Source organism: Bipolaris oryzae (assembly GCF_000523455.1).
Source record: "Bipolaris oryzae ATCC 44560 unplaced genomic scaffold scaffold_103, whole genome shotgun sequence".
In the NCBI taxonomy this organism is placed as follows: Eukaryota; Fungi; Ascomycota; class Dothideomycetes; order Pleosporales; family Pleosporaceae; genus Bipolaris; species Bipolaris oryzae.
In genome coordinates, this window is record NW_006911379.1 from 44,223 (window position 1) to 60,390 (window position 16,168).

Genomic DNA, 16,168 nt, shown 5'->3' on the forward strand with positions numbered 1-16,168 from the left:
CACTGGACCGAGGCCCCCCCCCGGCCTTCTGGCCTCTCTCATGCCATGCCATGCCATCCCATCTCACCAGCGCGTCCGTGTTGCTGCAACCCAGCCCAGCGCTGCACCTGCACCTGCGCACCTGCACCTGCACCTGTACCCCAACCGGTACTTGCACTCACTCGGCCATGTACATGCACACCCTCCCTTCTAGCACCACAGGCTGCTCTACCCTCCTGGGCTAGACAGCCCGTGATCGCCATCACGCGTGCCTTTCTCATCCCCCCCTCCCCTCTGCCCTCTGCCCTCTGCCCTCTGCCCTTGTCCCTGCCGACCTACCGTCCGAGTCGCATCGCCGTGCGTGGGCGCTCGCTCCCGCTTCATCAAGCCTCGCAGTCCGCGCACAACCCCCTCCCCTGCCCGTCTCCACCGCCCGCGGCTTTAATTTGGACTATTATCGTACATACTTACGCTGCCTTTCTGGGGTCATGTTTTCTTCTTCCCAACGTCCTGTTCATACTACTGTGACTATTGCGACTACTACTACTATTACTACTACTACTACTACTCCCGCCTTTTTGCTGCCCAGAGAATGCGTATGGTCCGCCGCCCCATAGTAATAGCGTCGCCATGTCCACCGAAGTTTCCCAGTCTCTGGCTGCTGCGATGGCCAGACCTCAGATTGGCATCGACAGACTGCCTGCCCGCCGAGTCTCAAACGAACCCCGCGAGGCCATGAATTGCAAGAGTTGCAGGAAGCGAAAGGTACTTGTCCTCTCCACCACCACCGCCTGTGTACTGACCATGCCCATAGATCAAATGCAACCGCACTCGCCCAACCTGTGAAGCCTGTCAAGTCTTCAACTGCCCGTGTATCTACGGTACGCTTCATCCCCGAGCACCACCCGCCCGCATTCGACCGTAAGCTGAGCTGACCGCCCCTAACAGATGCCGTGCCAAAGAAGAGAGGCCCCAAAACCGACGTTCTCGAGGCCCTTTTGAAGCGTGTTGACGGCCTGGAAAAGCGCCTGGTTTCTGAAGGAAAGAGCGATGACCTAGGCGAGGCCAACCCCGCGGCCACCGCCACCACTACCACAACAACAACCGCAACTGCCACTACCTCGACTACCGCCTCTGCCCAAGACGCCACCACTACTGTCGACAGGAAACCAACAGATGCTCCAAAGTCCCAGCCACTCCACCCAACCCCACACATCTCTGCAAACTCCACCAGCCATGCATCCCAGCTCATGTCGCCCATTGAACCAAGGTAGGTAGCTTGAAGCAGCACCTCGCCTCTTGCCCACCATCCCCGTGGCTAATAGTCTCTAGTGTGCAATCACCAAACCTGTCCCCAGACCTCCTTCTCGACACCTACTTTGCCAGAATACACGGCAAACCCTACTACGTTCTAGATGAGTCGACTACGAGACAGCGACTGCAGGCCAATCAACTGCCCGGGCACTTAGCCTATGCCATTTATGCCGTGAGTGCCAGGTACGTTGGCTTCGTCCACCCCTGAGCATAGCAGAGCAACATTAATTCATTAACCCCAGATATGCGCCCCACTTTGGCGGATATGGCGCTGCTGTGCGAATCGGACAAGAGTATGCCCGCCGCGCTCGGCTAGAGCTTGACATTGACGAGCCCTCCATCGAAGCCTTGCAGACGCTCATGCTGCTGTCGCAAGCAAGTTTTCAGTTGGGCAAGGGCAAAAAAGCCTTCATGCTGCTGAGTATGCATTGCGCCACCAAAAGCCACAATCACGTGGGGCTAACATTACTTTCCCAAAGGTTCGGCCATCAGCATGGTCTTTGCACTTGATCTCCACCGCGAGCTGCCCACCGCCGTCAAGGTTACATCGGTCGAACGAGAAGGCCGACGGCGGCTTTTCTGGTCTTGTTACCTCATGGATCGTTTTGCTGCAACCGGCTCCAAGCGACCTTCCTTAATCGCAGATGAATCTATTGTACTCAGAATGCCGAGCTGGCAGCTTCACCCGGGTGGAATGTTAATCGACGGCGACTATTTTCCAAATGGATGCAACCTGCAGTACATGGGCGGTACTGGAAAAGGCGGACAGGGAAGCATGGGTATGCTGATTGGTATATCACGGATCCTAGGCATAACCAACCGCTACCTTGCAGCAGGCGGTGTAAAAGGCGACTCACATTTTCCCTGGCACTCGTTATCCAACCTATCCAAGATCCGCCAAGAACTCGACACATGGGCCTCGGACACGCAGGACACCTTCACATCCATTGATGCGCTCTTTGGCCAGCCCGACAGCACCATACTAGTTCTTAGCAAGCTGGTTTATCATCTCATACATTGTCTCATATACCGGCCATTTCTTCCCGTGGATCTAGCCGAGTTGTCCGGTACGTCTCAGCATCAACCCTGGCAAATCGAAGCCACCAATCTGTGCTTTCTCCACGCAAACGCCATTGCCGAACTCGTTGAGATTGGAAGAGCTTCCTCCATCATGGACTGGCCAGCTTTTATCGGCTATTGTGTATGCACCGCAGGCACCATCCACGTTCATGGCGCACACTATCCAAGTCGAGAAGGCGAGGTCTTCTCAGTGAGTGCAGAATTTCTCTCGCGTGAGATGCAGCAGCTCTCTGAGCTTCGCTTCATCTGGGCGAGTGTTCAGCACCAACGAGACACTCTGCAGGCCATTTACGGATGTCATTCAGAACTTGTCCAATCTCTGGCAAGCAATCCGATGCGATATGCTCCAGTATTCCAGCTTGAGGACTTTTTCGACAGATATCCTGGCCAAGTCTTTGATGGGGCGCACATCACATTCATGGACATTGCTATTGAGTCTATGAACGAGGGGTGAGTAGAGTAGGAGAGTTAACTAGACTAGAAGGCTGTTACTGACGATCCACCTAGTCTGGCGACCTTCAACATCGAGCAACGCAACAACATGTACATGACCAGCGGCGTTATTGGAAACATCCAGGGATACCAAAAGCAACAAGTTCCATCACATCGCTCTCATTACTCGAGTGGACATCCAAACAAGAGGCGGAGAGCAACCGTATCTTCTTCCAAAGCATTAGCCCAATCGCAACCTCTACCTCCAACACCCACATTGGCCACTCATCTGCCGCCGGCTGTACATACACATAGGCCTTCTGAGAGTGAAGCTTCAGAGTCAAACTCAAGCCCTGGAGATACCAAGGCCCCTACTGACTCTAGTTTACCTCCCTGCACGCCGCCAGTACCAAACAGCTCACTGAACCCCCCAAACCTCAACGGAGGTGGACTCGCTCTCCCTTTCTCGCCAAACTTTTCCTTCTCTCCATTACCGCAATTTGCAAGTTTAGCGCCATCACCGGTTCCTCGACCAGCCAATCTCAACCAAAACCAAGACCAACATCACCATACAATCAATTTCGATCCTGTGCTCAGTATGCCGCCGCCTCCGTACGACCAGCAGCCAACTCCCGGTGCAGGCAGCACATCAGGTGCTTCAGCGCATACCGACCCTGATAGCAAGGATCCGTTTTTGAGTTTGCTCGAACAGCTTGCAGAGAATGAGGTTAGCAGAGGCGGCCCGAGCGAGCTAGACTTTTTCTTGAGTGGACAGAGTGGTTAATATGCGCAAGCCTTCAATAGGCTCAAATTCTCAGAGGTGGCAACCTCGCAATATCAACGACGGATTACCGGGGCGAACATTCTCCAAATAGTACAGGGTTTTCATACTTGGACGCATTTTCAGTTTCAGCTACATGTTTGTAATAGCTTTGACAGCTGTTATCAGGTTTCATTTCCCATCAACAAAGTTCACATGGAATCCAAAATCTTACGCATTTCAAAATCAGCGCGGCGCAAAACTAGGGAGGGGGGGAGGGGTGGGGCAACATTCGGATTAGAGGAGGGCTAGCTTCTCAGCGTGGGACATACGGGTGGGACAAACTCTACTTACGGTTATTACATATAAACTTGTATAATCTTCGTCGACAAGCAATTCACAAGGCGCTTTCTTGCGGCAAGCCGGCATCATCAATTGTCGCCGGCTCCGCACTATCAACTCCATCACGACATGGATCCACTTCTTTGCATTCAGAGTGCCGTAATCTATCTTTGGCGGGGTCGCTTCCGATGTGCAGGTGGGCGTTGAGCATGTGTTGAGCAGCGGCTTCACTGCCTCGTACAGCAGGACAGCCGTTGAGCGCGACCGATGCCCATTCGGTTCAACTTGCATGAGGACGGGTTCGTTTTCGCAACTAAAGTGAACTAAACTATGTCACCTTTGGTGAGATGCTCTAGCGGGAAATCTTGCATGTAAATAACCCGGGGTTCAACCGCTTTGACTGGGGACCCCAGCATTCCCCCCCCCCCCTCCCAGACACAACTTCAGGGACACGCCTTGCGGCAACAATGAGCATATCGGTGGGCACAACATCAAGCGCGAACTTTTATTTGCTCTACAAAAGCATAACAGTAATGAATTCGGCAATCGTGACCCGCGAACCCATAGACAGGACGTCGAAGTAGTTGTTTGATGCAGGCACGAGGTGTCGTTTGTAACGCGAGTCATTGTTCGTGTGCGGAATTCATGCGATACCCATGTCGCGACAATCCTGGCTTACCACAAAGTGCATGAGGCAATCTGGGACGAACTTCTCGTATCAACGCGGAGAACGCGCTCCGGTGCCAAAATCCTCTCCATCGGTGTGGCTCACTATTACGCACAGAGGACTACACAGTATGTCTCCTGGGTTTGGAGGACGATGTGGCGCTGCGATACGAGCCACAACGGCTAGAGACGAGTACAATCTGAAAGTTTAATTGGCGGAATTGAATCCGCCGTACACATACGTTTATACAATGACACTGCAATGATTTGATGAAGAACATCTACTACAAACAGCCCACGACACAACATGGTAACCACAATACCCCGGCCATAACCTTACATCACATGGTTAGAGGCAGGCAGAGAGGTGTGACAGTCGTAACATTATCTCATGTTTCGATGGGTCACCACCGTTTATTCGAATCGAATATTGCCGGTGGTATATCGTTTGTTCCATGTGCCGAAGGATGCATAATTCACGCAACCGAGAAGCACACCCCAGTCCCCCTCCATATGATGAGCTCTCCTAAGCGGATGTGCGGATGCAGCGAACGCGGGGGAGGACCCGCTGAACGAACGCAGGGCACAAACATGGCCAACTGAGTCCGTTATGATAAGTATAACGAACCTAGAGTATGTACAGTCAGCACCACAATCACTACCAGCCGTAGAGGTAGTAGGGTCAGCAGCCGCAGCCACTTGCGTATCAGATGAAACACGGATCCCTCTGATCACATACTAAGCGCGCGCACACACATGTGTGTGTGTGTGTGTTACACATGGAAAGTTGAGGCGAACGGCAGAGATGGCACCGAGAACCAGACCGACAATGCAGGCACACTCACACCCCTACTACTATCATTCTCGAAGTAGTAAGTATCGCTCCCAACCCTCCTCCGAAGCCGCTCTCTTCCCTCTCTTACCCCAGAAATAAACTTCCCGCACATGTGTAATAATGAAGCTACGGTATTAGATCTGTGGAACCCATGCAATCCCACGATTCCACATAAGTAACAGTGAATAAGCCATTTACGAGCGATTGGAGAAAAATAGAGTGCTGCAAGAAGAAACACTATGTGGACGCACACGCCCCTCTTCTCCTCTTTATTTCCCCGCATGTCCACAGCAAGGGGCTAGCAAAGAAGAAAAGAAAAAAGAAAACTGTACTAAGATATGGGGAATCACCAAGGCAGGAAAGTATGGAGAAACAGAGCCCCACGTGGCCCTTCTGACTCGTTGACATAACGCGATTTTGCAGAGCGTTAACCTTTTTTTGTGTGTGTATGTGTTCCAGAAAATCTCCCACCGGGTGTATGCATGTCGGCGCATGCAGACAAGCGGATGTACACGATACGGAATCAATACCATTATTTTTTTTCTCTTCTCTTTTGCTCTCACCATCTCATACGATAATAAAACATGAAGAGAACAAGAAAAGTAAGATAATGGAAATGGGATAGTCGAGAACCTCGATGCAAGCCACACACATATACAACAATGCAAACGTTGGTTAAATATAAATCCATCTCGCTTTGTTTGATCTTCGGCATTCCCATCTTCGGTGCCCGGTACAGAAGGCTACCAACCCCTCCGCCCCGCCCCGACCGACACACAGGACCCGTATTTCATGTGTGTGTGTATGTGCGCCGCTTAGCTCAAAGGCCCACCCCTGGTCGCATCTCGTTCAATGAAACCGTGCATCGTGGAGAGGTGTGGGTGGGGTGGGGAAGACCAGGGGGTTAATGAAATAGAGAAAGAGAGAGAAAGAAAGAAAGAGATGGACTGAAAGGGCAAAAAAAAAGAACGCACGTACTTACTTCCTCGTGTTTGCATACGGGCGCCCGAACGGAGGCGCAGGATAAGCACTTGTCCAAGGGCTTGGGGCTGCAGGTATTGTAGGGGTCCCTTTTTATTTACTCTCGTATCTCGTGAGGAGGGCGGCACTTGCCATGTCGGTACCGTGTGGAAAGAATCGCAATCGAAGTGGCGAAGAAGGGGTGTGGATGTGGGTGTGGGTGCGGGATCGGGTGTTGTCCGTGCAGCAGACGTTATGGGGGGTGTGGTAAGTATGGGATCGTGTACCATGCGGAATCTTGTGGGGGTTGGGAGGAATGACGACATGGAGGAAATCAAGAGAGATGAAGATAGAGAAAAGGGGAGAGGATAAGGCGCATACGTAGCAAAAAGAAAACGATCGCATAGTCTCACGAGCAATTGTCATCAATATTGCTCTTAGTACCATTCGTGCTTCTCATTTTCTCGACGTTGTCTAAATCCCAAACCGTCGTCTAATCGATAGAAAGAGGCGCAATGTATCTCGCATATGCGTACGAAAATACTTAATGCGATACACAATGAACTTGTTTTTCTCGCACGAATTTCCACAAGAAAAGTAGTGAGGCTTCCCTCAATTTTCTAAGTCATAGTAACGAGTTCCTCGGCGGAGACCGGATGGATTGCCTGTTGAAGAAAAAGACGACATGTGTTAGCAGATCCATGCATATATATATATATATATATATATATATATTAGATAACGTGTCAAGCCCTTGATTGTGTGTGGCTTCCACACGACTTTTTCTGTGTATGTCCCCCCCTCCCCCTGCAGACGTGGGCACATGTTCGCACGCATTTACCAGGGGCGATGGCCTGCATATGCAGGCACAGAACAGCCGTCCAGAACGAGAAGTTGCAAGGAATGGAAGGAAGGGTGTAGGGGAAGGGGGGAGAGATAAAAAAGATACGTACCACGCAGCTGTCAAAATCCTTCTTAGTAGCACCCATCTTGATCGCCACGCCGAATCCTTGCAGGATCTCGCTGCTTCCCTGACCAAGAATGTGCAGACCGACTACCTTCTCTTCTGGGCCTGCACAAATGATCTTGTACGCGGTGGGCTGCTTGTGCTCTTGGTCCATCATGGCAAAGTACATTGCCTTGAATTCCGTCTTGTAAATCTTGATCTTATCGTCACCGTACTTTTCGCGGGCCGCGGGCTCGGTCATGCCAATCGAACCGATTTCTGGGTGAGCAAATACGACCGAAGGAATGTTCTCGTATACAAGGCGGGCGTCGGGCTGGTTATTGAAGAGGCGCTCCGACAGGCGGCGGCCAGCGGCGATGGCGACGGGTGTGAGTTCGAAACCGCGATCGCAGACGTCACCGATGGCATAGACGTTGGGGATGGACGTGTTCTGGTATTCATCGGTAACAATATGGTTCTTTTCGTTGACCTTGATGCCAAAATCCTTGATCTTGAGGTCCTCAATTTCAGGCACACGTCCTGTCGCGAAAAGGACAGTCTCAACCTCGACAGTGGATTCCTTTTTGCTCTCTGTTTCCTGGTAGGTGACACGCTTCATTCCGTTTCCAATATCCTCAACTTTTGTAATCTGCGTACCCTTGTATAGGTTGATGCCTTGACGCTCGTACTCCTGGGTCACGGTATCCTGGATCATGGGATCGAAGCTTCGAAGGAGCTTCTGGCCGCGAATGAAAAAGTGTGTCTTGGTGCCGAGAGCGTGTAGCATGCCGGTCATCTCGACACCAATGTATCCCGCGCCGCTTGTTGCGATACTCTTTGGCTGCTTCTCAAGCTCGAAGAACCCGTCGCTGTCGATGCATAGCTCTTTTCCAGGAATATCAGGGATCACTGGTCGTCCGCCGGTTGCGATGAGAATATGTTTCGCCTTGATGCGCTGTGTGCCTCCCTCATTCAGTGCAACCTCGACCTCATCCTTTGCGACGAATTTTGCGCGCCCCCTCAGATGCTCAATCTCGTCCTTGTTCAGATTGTTCTCGTAGATGCCATTTAGGCGGGTAACATAGTCATCCCGCTTCTTTTTGAAGTATGGCCAGTCGAATTCCGGTACCCCGCCAACCTTGAAGCCGTATGCGGACGCATCCTTAAACGTCTCTGCGATTGCCGCCGCATTCCAAGTCACTTTCTTAGGTACACAGCCTACATTGACACAAGTACCACCATATCGTTTCGACTCAACAGCAATGACCTTTGCGCCGTGCTTGGCGGCTCGTCGGCCGGAGGCGATACCCCCACTCCCAATACCGATGACTAGGTAATCACACTCCTTGGTCTCGGCCGACATCTTGAGACTCGTTGTCGAGAAGTGAGATGAGAGGTTCGCTAAGCGTGAGGATGCCACTGCGGTTCGTGGAGACTGGAAGTGGGGTCGAGACAAAATGGTGTGTCTTGTGGATGGAGGGGTAATGGTATGGAGACTCGCAGGTAGAGCTCGCAGTCTGTAAGCCGTGGTTCTTTGCATTAAGATTGCAGATCGGGTGCCAGCAGGTGCTTATATTATGACGACAACACACCCAGGCCGAAAATGCACCACCGTATTTAAGGACGGTTCTGGATTACTTTAGTAAGCCTAGATTATGCAGACACGGGCGTGCAGCTTCGCCTTGCTATTGTGCAGCCTCTGGAAAGATTCCTAGGTAGCAGCAATGGGAATTGAAAGGGCTGGACCTACGATGACAACGCAAATGGAGCAAGGTTGCCGAGGCACGCCACTTTTGATTATGCAGAAGTTTTGCGATTTTGCGCTTATGGAATCAACAGACGATGACGCGACCTCGGTCGACTAGTAAGGGTGCATGACGCTATACCGCTTGCGACAGCTGCTCTGACAATTACCTCATCGTTTTGGAGCTCCGCCTACTGCGCCCGCACGCGCCTACTACACAAACGCAATTGCATGTTCACCCATGTGAGGCCGACTTTGGGATTGTTGGTAGGATGAACATGCCAACAAATGACAGCAGCAGAACTTTCCTTGGATCCAGAGTCCTAAAGCAAACCCGACAATTCCCAAACGTATCACGCCATCCCCACTGTGAGCTTTGACACTGCGTACTTCATCGCGCGCACGATTGAGCACAGCAGTCTCGAGTCACACTTACTCTAACTTTCAGCAATGGGGGGAAGGCTTTCCATGCCCAAAGCCGCCGATGGCTTGAGTGAAATCCCCAAATCCGCACCTGGCAATGCACCAGCAAGTTTTTCACGGAACCGTGGTATCATCAATGGTCGCGTAAGATCTCTCTGCCGGAGGTAGGATATGTCTACAGTGTTTTCTCTGACCCGTATACAGACGGTCATGGCACCCCTAGCTGCCTTTACCATGGCCGGACTGCTATTCGTTTACGCTCGAACGTCAATACGTGCAGCCAAGCTCAATGCGCAAAAGCACAGAGAGGCAGATGGAGGTCAGATCAGTTGGCACAAAGAGAGCTTGAGGCGGCACGGGCAAATTGAGAGGCTGGATGATGATAGGGGAACGTTTGGAGAGGCGCTACTGGGAGATATGCGTAGGAAGAAACAGCACAAGGCCGAGGAGAATCAAAAGGTGTCAGCCGAGAGATCGGAAAACGATGCGGAGTTGAGGAAGATCATAGGCAAGAAAGATTGATGTAGCCAAGAAGGGGGGTCTAGCCGGCGATGGCAGCCATGTCAGACGTCTCTGCAGGAGGAACTTGGCTGAGCTAGTATGTGGAAACCCACGAGGGTTGAGGATGGCGTTTGCGTGTACAAGAATGAATTTCAGCATTTCTTGAAATTGAATATGATATCTCAAATGTGATGTGGTATCGGAAAGGAGCATGGCTACGTATGCCGGTGAGCTTAATTCAACCCAGGTACCATGGTCCGCGGCCGGTAGCCTCTTGTCATACACGTCCTGTCACAGATGCAGGCTTGCTGTCGGATGGCCAACGTCGGGTAGCTAGAGCGCAAGACGCGGTGTGGAAGAGGTCCTAGCACCAGCGCGCGACCTAGTGTTAAGATTGTGAATGAGAGAATGACTGCCCACACAGTACTGTGGCTGCAGTAGAGGGCGGATGTGATTCGCCCAAGCTATAGCGATGCATGTGGACTGGGGTAAGTGTTCAACTTCGCATAGGCGCGAACCGACCCCGCATTCCACACCGGCACTCTTGAATTACACACCTGTACAACGAGTTCTGGCAGGATGACGGCATGGGCAATCAAAAGAGTATACGCATGCCCAATGTCAAAGCAGCGATCGTCTTTTGCGTGTGGTGGGCGAGACATTTCTGCGATCTGGGAGACACATTGAAGTGCGATTCGGCTTGTCGATCACAGCCATGCGCCAATCAGGCCATAGTTCCGGTGACGGTTAAGCCGCTTTGGAGTGAGCTTAACCCCACCATTCCATCACCACGCTCCGAATCTATACACACTCAACAGCTTCCGCCATTGTCGCCCAACCTCCCACTCTGCCACCAACCCTACAACGTTACACCGATCGCGCGCACTCCTGCAACCCACTGAGCCTGACGACGCAGCGGTCTTCATGGAGCTTGTCTGGCTGCTGGCCCGATCGCGATTGCCGTAGGAAGACAGTACTGTCTTCCACAGCTAGCGATAGCCGGTATGCCCGCGCAGGAGGGGGAGAGGCCAAATTTACAAAGAGGCGTTTCCAGTAGGCCCCGTGATCTGACCGACGTCTCGAGAGCCGTCCTGCGCAGCGAGCAGGCAAAGCGATGGACAAAGCGGTACAGGACTGAGGTCGCTGCGAGCTCCAGTAGCCTTCTGTCTACCTTTGCTGCTGTGAGCGAACCCATTCACGACAACTTTCTACTGAGCTCTGAGGCACTGACAACTTCCAGTATCCTCTCGACTCGGTCAAAACCCGCCTGCAAGCGTACGCCAACTTTCCCTTATTCTCTCGTCAATTACGACTGACTCTAAACAGATACAAATTCAACTCTTTCGCCGACTGCGTCCGTCACACCTACAAAACCGAGGGTTTCCACGGGTTCTACCGTGGTAAGCCAATGATTTCTCCGCGGCATATCGAATGCATTCTAATACACGCGTCATAGGTGTTTGGTCTCCTCTCGCAAGCATAACACTTGTTCGCACGGTGTCCTTCTCCATATATCAACGCTCCAAATATGCGCTCGACAACTGGATTTACCAGACTACTGGGAGTTCACCACTCGTAATCGCGAATACCAAAGACGCATGGCCCACATTCTCGACAGTCGCCTGTTTTGGGCTGGCGGGAGTGAATGCGGGCGCAGCCATCACAGTCATTGCATGTACGGAGAAGGGGTTTCTGTTTGCATGTGAAGCCAACTAAATATCCTCTAGGTCCGTTCGAACTAACGAAACTAAGCGCACAAATTTCGGTGCTTATGGCCGAGCGTAACGATGGCGGCGGCAAAAACGAAGCGATACGGAAGAGTTACCAGAACCTAGGAACCTGGAAGACGGCACAAAATCTGGTCAGGCATCGGGGTTGGAGTGGCCTGTATTCTGGCTTTCATTTGCATCTACGTGGGTGAACCAAAGCACAAACGCAGAGGAAAATGTGTAGAAAGCTAACATTGCATAGTTCGGGATTCAATCGGCACCGGCATCTACTTCATTACATATGAGAGCGTGAAACAGGTTTTGGCAAAAGCACGCGGAACATCACCCACACATCCGTTGGCAGTTGTAATAGCTGGTGGTCTTTGTGGGCTGGTGAGTTGGGCATGTGTAAGTACGCCCAGAAAGAAAGTAAAGGCATACCTAACCGTCATTTCAGATATTCCCCATCGATACAGCCAAGAGCATCTATCAGCGCAACTGCCTTGTTGGAGGAAAAGATAAGGCCACTCGTCCGAAGATTCAATTTTTCAACCGTCGGATGTATCGAGGTGAGAATTAAGCCATTGAGATTTTTTAGGTTCGCTACTAACAAAGTCTAGGTCTGGGTGTATCGATGTCTCGCTCCTGCATTGTCAACGCAATTTTCTTTACTGTATTCGAGTTCACGAAGAAGCGCATTAACAGTATGACTTACGACGACGAGCTTCTGCTCGCCAATGGCGTATAAATGGGAATCTCGCGTTGTGTCGACATAGGGCATCCAATAGGCGCATAACATGCTTAACTGGAAATTGTTACACAGGTTATTGTGTTTTTTTGGATATGTTATCATGGGCACATTAACCAATTAAGTCAAACTCAGACAAACTCTGCAAGACATCTGGTGATTCTGCTACCGTCTACTCAGCTTTCATCTTTGCCAGTTCCATAACAAAGAGGACTTCATCTCACAACTTGCTTGGGTATTCGCTACCGTTCTCTGCTTTAGGATATCGCTGTAATCGATAAGGTTGGACTATCATATCATTCAGGGACGAATCGTCAATACTGGCTTGAGCAAGTCTAGATGCCATAATTCTCGACGAAAACCCACAGCGTTAGAAACATAGCTGTAGACCTGGCCGAACTACACGCATTCCCGTTACTCAACCCATGTCAACAAATGCCTTCTGTAATGCACGATGATACCAGGAAGCTATCTTCAAGACAGGGGTGGGGCGTGAAATGGCGCAACGACAAGCAGATAGAGGAAATTTGTACGTGTTGACGAAAAGAGGAGTCAGGTGGATTTTTTCGGAATAAAGAAAATGGGCACAAGCTAACACATGGGGGTATACAGAGTCACATGCTGGTGCGTGCAAGAAACGAACGCTAAGTGTGGCAGACAGAAACCCCTCCAAAGGTGAGTGACTGGCCCCGAATTGAACAACATGACTTGACTTCACTGCTGCGATAGCAAGGTTGTTGGAGGAATAGAGCAGCCTCTAAAGATATGGCATTTCGTTGCCCATTGTCATCACCTAGGGTATCACGGAGAGACTCCCGACATTGCGCTTTTCGAAGTATTCATTGACCTGCCGACCTAACATATCTCATGACGCCGTCTTTGTTTCTTCCGGGGAGGGCCCGTGTGCAAAACCGTGGTCACGGAGAGGTCGTGACTATTTCTACCCCAGCAATGGGGATATGCCCGCTGATGAATCCGTTGTACAACCCCGATAAAGGCAAATGTCGAAGAAAGGAAGAGAAAGAAGACGCTTAGTCGAAAAGACCGAAGCCCATGTCCTCGTCGGACTCCTCCTTCTCTGTTGGTGTGTTAGTCGGATCATCTGCCATCGCCATTGTGTGTGGGCCAACGTACCCTCTTCCTTCTTCTCCTCGGCTGCTGGTGCGGCGTCAGCGGCACCGCCAGCGGCGGCAGCACCACCAGCGGCAGCAGGGGCAGCAGCGCCGCCACCTGAGCCAACGTTCAGGAGCAGGTCCTTGACATCCTTGCCCTCAAGAGCCTATTCACACATCAGAAAATTGTCCTGGGACGCTGCATTGCCGTGAATGCGCACCTTGGCGAAAAGGGAGGTCCAGATGGGCTCGACGTCCTCGACCTTTGCGGCCTTGATAAGAGACTGGAGCTTGTCGGCCTGTTCAAATTAGCCATGGTGTCCGGAAACTGCACAGATGCACCTCGGGAGTCGTACAGTGATCTCGACACCGTCATCAGCGAGGATGAGAGCGGCATAGGAGGAGGCGAGCTCGGCGGTAGACATTGCGACGGTTGTGATCGTGAGATTGGTCGTGAGGTCGAGGTGTTGGTAGTTTCCAGACTGCTGAATTCGTTTGATGGTGTGGAAGGCGCTAGTGGTGTCCTTCGCTTAGCTCGGTCTAGCCTGTTTTAGGATGGAGGCTGACTTTGCCCCTCGGTGACGTTCCAAGCCCTTTCCCCGCTCTCGTGCTGCATCTTGGCTTCCCGCCCGGCTACGTGCAAGTTCGCATATTGCTGCACTCCAGGCCCTCACCAACCACCGAGTTAGGCTCAACCCCACCTCGAGACGACCCGGACATCGCTGCATGATTCTTGTGGACCACCATGACTGACTCTCCACTGCCGCGGATTCCGCTCGACCCGAAAGAGCAGCCTATTCTCGACAGGCTGCAATCCATCCGGACAGAGCTCGAGTTGCTGAAGCGCGACCGATCGACTTATGTTAAGAGCCAGGATGTCTTGAAGCTGTACGATCAGGTTATCGAGCAGGTCATAGTTTTGAACGAGATACGCGAAACGAAGCGTTTTGAGCAGAACAAAGGTATGTCACGTTGCCACCTGCCGAATGTAGCCGCAAATCCGCTGATATCTTCTTGTAGTTGACTACATGCTTGATGATTGTTTTCAGCTCATCTCACTTGCATATCTCACCATCGGAAAGAACCATGAACCACCAGCAGTGTATGCATTTAACCGCTGTTTACTTTGTGCATACTGACCTCTCTACAGATACTCTTACATCTCAACGGTCAAAGTAAGAAAAGACATGCCGTGTATATGATTCTAATACCAAGTTCTAATGAGTTTTAGCGCATACTGGATCACCTCAAGGAAGCTACATTCTATTCGCAAAAGGACCTTGAAGCACTTGACAAGAACCTGAAGGACTGTCGGGACTATATCGAGCGAGGCAAAGATTCGTACAGCCCCCACCTTTTTACTCTTCTCGACGCTCGTGTCAAGGTTTGCGAAGAGATCCTAGCCGAACTGAAACTCAACTTATCCGAGCTTACTCCCGAACTGATACCAAAATGGGAGAAGCTGGTGTCAATATTAAGATCAACTTGCGGCTGCAATACACGATCGAAGGTGGGTTGTCTTCGTGAGGCACTCTGTGTATATGCTCACCGATTCTTAGTTCCCTCATGATGAAGTTCAAGAGTACGAGCAGGAGCTAAGCAAGCTAAATGATGAACTCAAAGAATACGGAATTCATGCATATGAGACCACCGGCTCAACCGAAGAGAAGCTAGCCGAGATGGTTGACAAAATGCAGCTCACCCAAGAAAACCCCGAGCCAGCACCAGAAGCAGAAACTCTCATTGGCACATTGTTGAGGCGAAATTTGCTTTGGCTTGCGCTAATCAAGCAAAAGTGCGCGCCTTCCTGTTCCTTTCCAATCGCTAGCTAATGCATATATAGGCAAGGACGCATAGCACCGGCCTTCAAAGACACTTATGACAAGCTTCTCACTATCAGAAACAAGCTTGAAAAGCTTTTGCTTACGCAAGCATGGTCACTCCGTGAGACAGATCTCTGGGACTTTCAGCGTCAGCTTGACCGCATAGACGAGGCACGGGTAGACGGCAACTTCATCGATGCACTAGGTCGCCCATCTGAGATCTACGAGCAAAGAGTATGTGCCACCTGCACTATGAGAACTCATAGACTAATATATCAAGACACTACTGTACCTCTTACGGAAAGGCTTTGCACTCATCTACCAGTTGCTCTTAACATCCGAACCTGTATCTGAAGCACTGTTGCCAATCTACAACCAATTGACAACTCTTCGAAAATGTCTTCTCGAAGTGAAGAAATTGGGAGGCGTATCATCACCAAGAGAACTGTACCCGTATAGCATGAAGGTTTGTGTTTCGTAATGCTACTTCAATTTGTGTACTGATGTAGGAGCAGTTGAATTCAATCGACAATATGCGTGTAGATGGAAAGTTCATGGTGGGCGACGAGATACCGGATGGTCAAGGCCGCGTAACACAACTCCTGGAAGAATGTTTCGAGCTCGCTTATGACCTAAGAAACGACGCCGAAGACGACAGTTCTGTAGACGCTACACCATCAAGCGAAAAACCAGAGCCTCTTAGCACTTAACTACTATCTGCTTCTTTGCACACAATCTCCAAGGCTACCGCTTTCAACATGATCGCCTCCTCCCCTTCAGCATAGCAACTAGCT

The 16,168-nt window shown here is 51.1% G+C and overlaps 6 protein-coding genes across 6 annotated transcripts; 4 read left to right on the forward strand and 2 right to left on the reverse strand.

Moving 5' to 3' along the window:
- Window positions 1-609: 609 nt before the first annotated feature.
- COCMIDRAFT_100081 (uncharacterized protein) lies at window positions 610-3,589 on the forward strand (the record flags this gene model as incomplete). The annotated part of the gene is made up of 7 exons (XM_007691588.1): window positions 610-744; window positions 794-860; window positions 928-1,249; window positions 1,312-1,476; window positions 1,536-1,714; window positions 1,773-2,823; window positions 2,881-3,589. The coding sequence occupies 7 exons, from the start codon at window positions 610-612 to the stop codon at window positions 3,587-3,589; spliced, it is 2,628 nt and encodes an 875-aa protein (XP_007689778.1).
- Window positions 3,590-6,988: 3,399 nt separating this feature from the next.
- On the reverse strand, window positions 6,989-8,677 carry COCMIDRAFT_100123 (uncharacterized protein; the record flags this gene model as incomplete). Its single annotated transcript, XM_007691589.1, has 2 exons — window positions 6,989-7,033; window positions 7,322-8,677. The coding sequence occupies 2 exons, from the start codon at window positions 8,675-8,677 to the stop codon at window positions 6,989-6,991; spliced, it is 1,401 nt and encodes a 466-aa protein (XP_007689779.1).
- An 849-nt stretch (window positions 8,678-9,526) lies between these two features.
- On the forward strand, window positions 9,527-10,003 carry COCMIDRAFT_6880 (uncharacterized protein; the record flags this gene model as incomplete). Its single annotated transcript, XM_007691562.1, has 2 exons — window positions 9,527-9,625; window positions 9,686-10,003. 2 exons carry the CDS (start codon window positions 9,527-9,529, stop codon window positions 10,001-10,003), a joined length of 417 nt encoding a protein of 138 aa, XP_007689752.1.
- A 983-nt stretch (window positions 10,004-10,986) lies between these two features.
- Window positions 10,987-12,439, forward strand: COCMIDRAFT_38376 (uncharacterized protein; the record flags this gene model as incomplete). The annotated part of the gene is made up of 8 exons (XM_007691576.1): window positions 10,987-11,163; window positions 11,223-11,257; window positions 11,309-11,382; window positions 11,439-11,657; window positions 11,710-11,895; window positions 11,954-12,099; window positions 12,149-12,260; window positions 12,312-12,439. 8 exons carry the CDS (start codon window positions 10,987-10,989, stop codon window positions 12,437-12,439), a joined length of 1,077 nt encoding a protein of 358 aa, XP_007689766.1.
- Window positions 12,440-13,470: 1,031 nt separating this feature from the next.
- Window positions 13,471-13,976, reverse strand: COCMIDRAFT_100113 (uncharacterized protein; the record flags this gene model as incomplete). Its single annotated transcript, XM_007691590.1, has 4 exons — window positions 13,471-13,541; window positions 13,574-13,718; window positions 13,773-13,850; window positions 13,908-13,976. 4 exons carry the CDS (start codon window positions 13,974-13,976, stop codon window positions 13,471-13,473), a joined length of 363 nt encoding a protein of 120 aa, XP_007689780.1.
- A 320-nt stretch (window positions 13,977-14,296) lies between these two features.
- Window positions 14,297-16,084, forward strand: COCMIDRAFT_6883 (uncharacterized protein; the record flags this gene model as incomplete). The annotated part of the gene is made up of 8 exons (XM_007691563.1): window positions 14,297-14,513; window positions 14,572-14,653; window positions 14,702-14,726; window positions 14,783-15,061; window positions 15,111-15,346; window positions 15,395-15,608; window positions 15,655-15,840; window positions 15,890-16,084. The coding sequence occupies 8 exons, from the start codon at window positions 14,297-14,299 to the stop codon at window positions 16,082-16,084; spliced, it is 1,434 nt and encodes a 477-aa protein (XP_007689753.1).
- Between the last annotated feature and the right edge of the window lie 84 nt (window positions 16,085-16,168).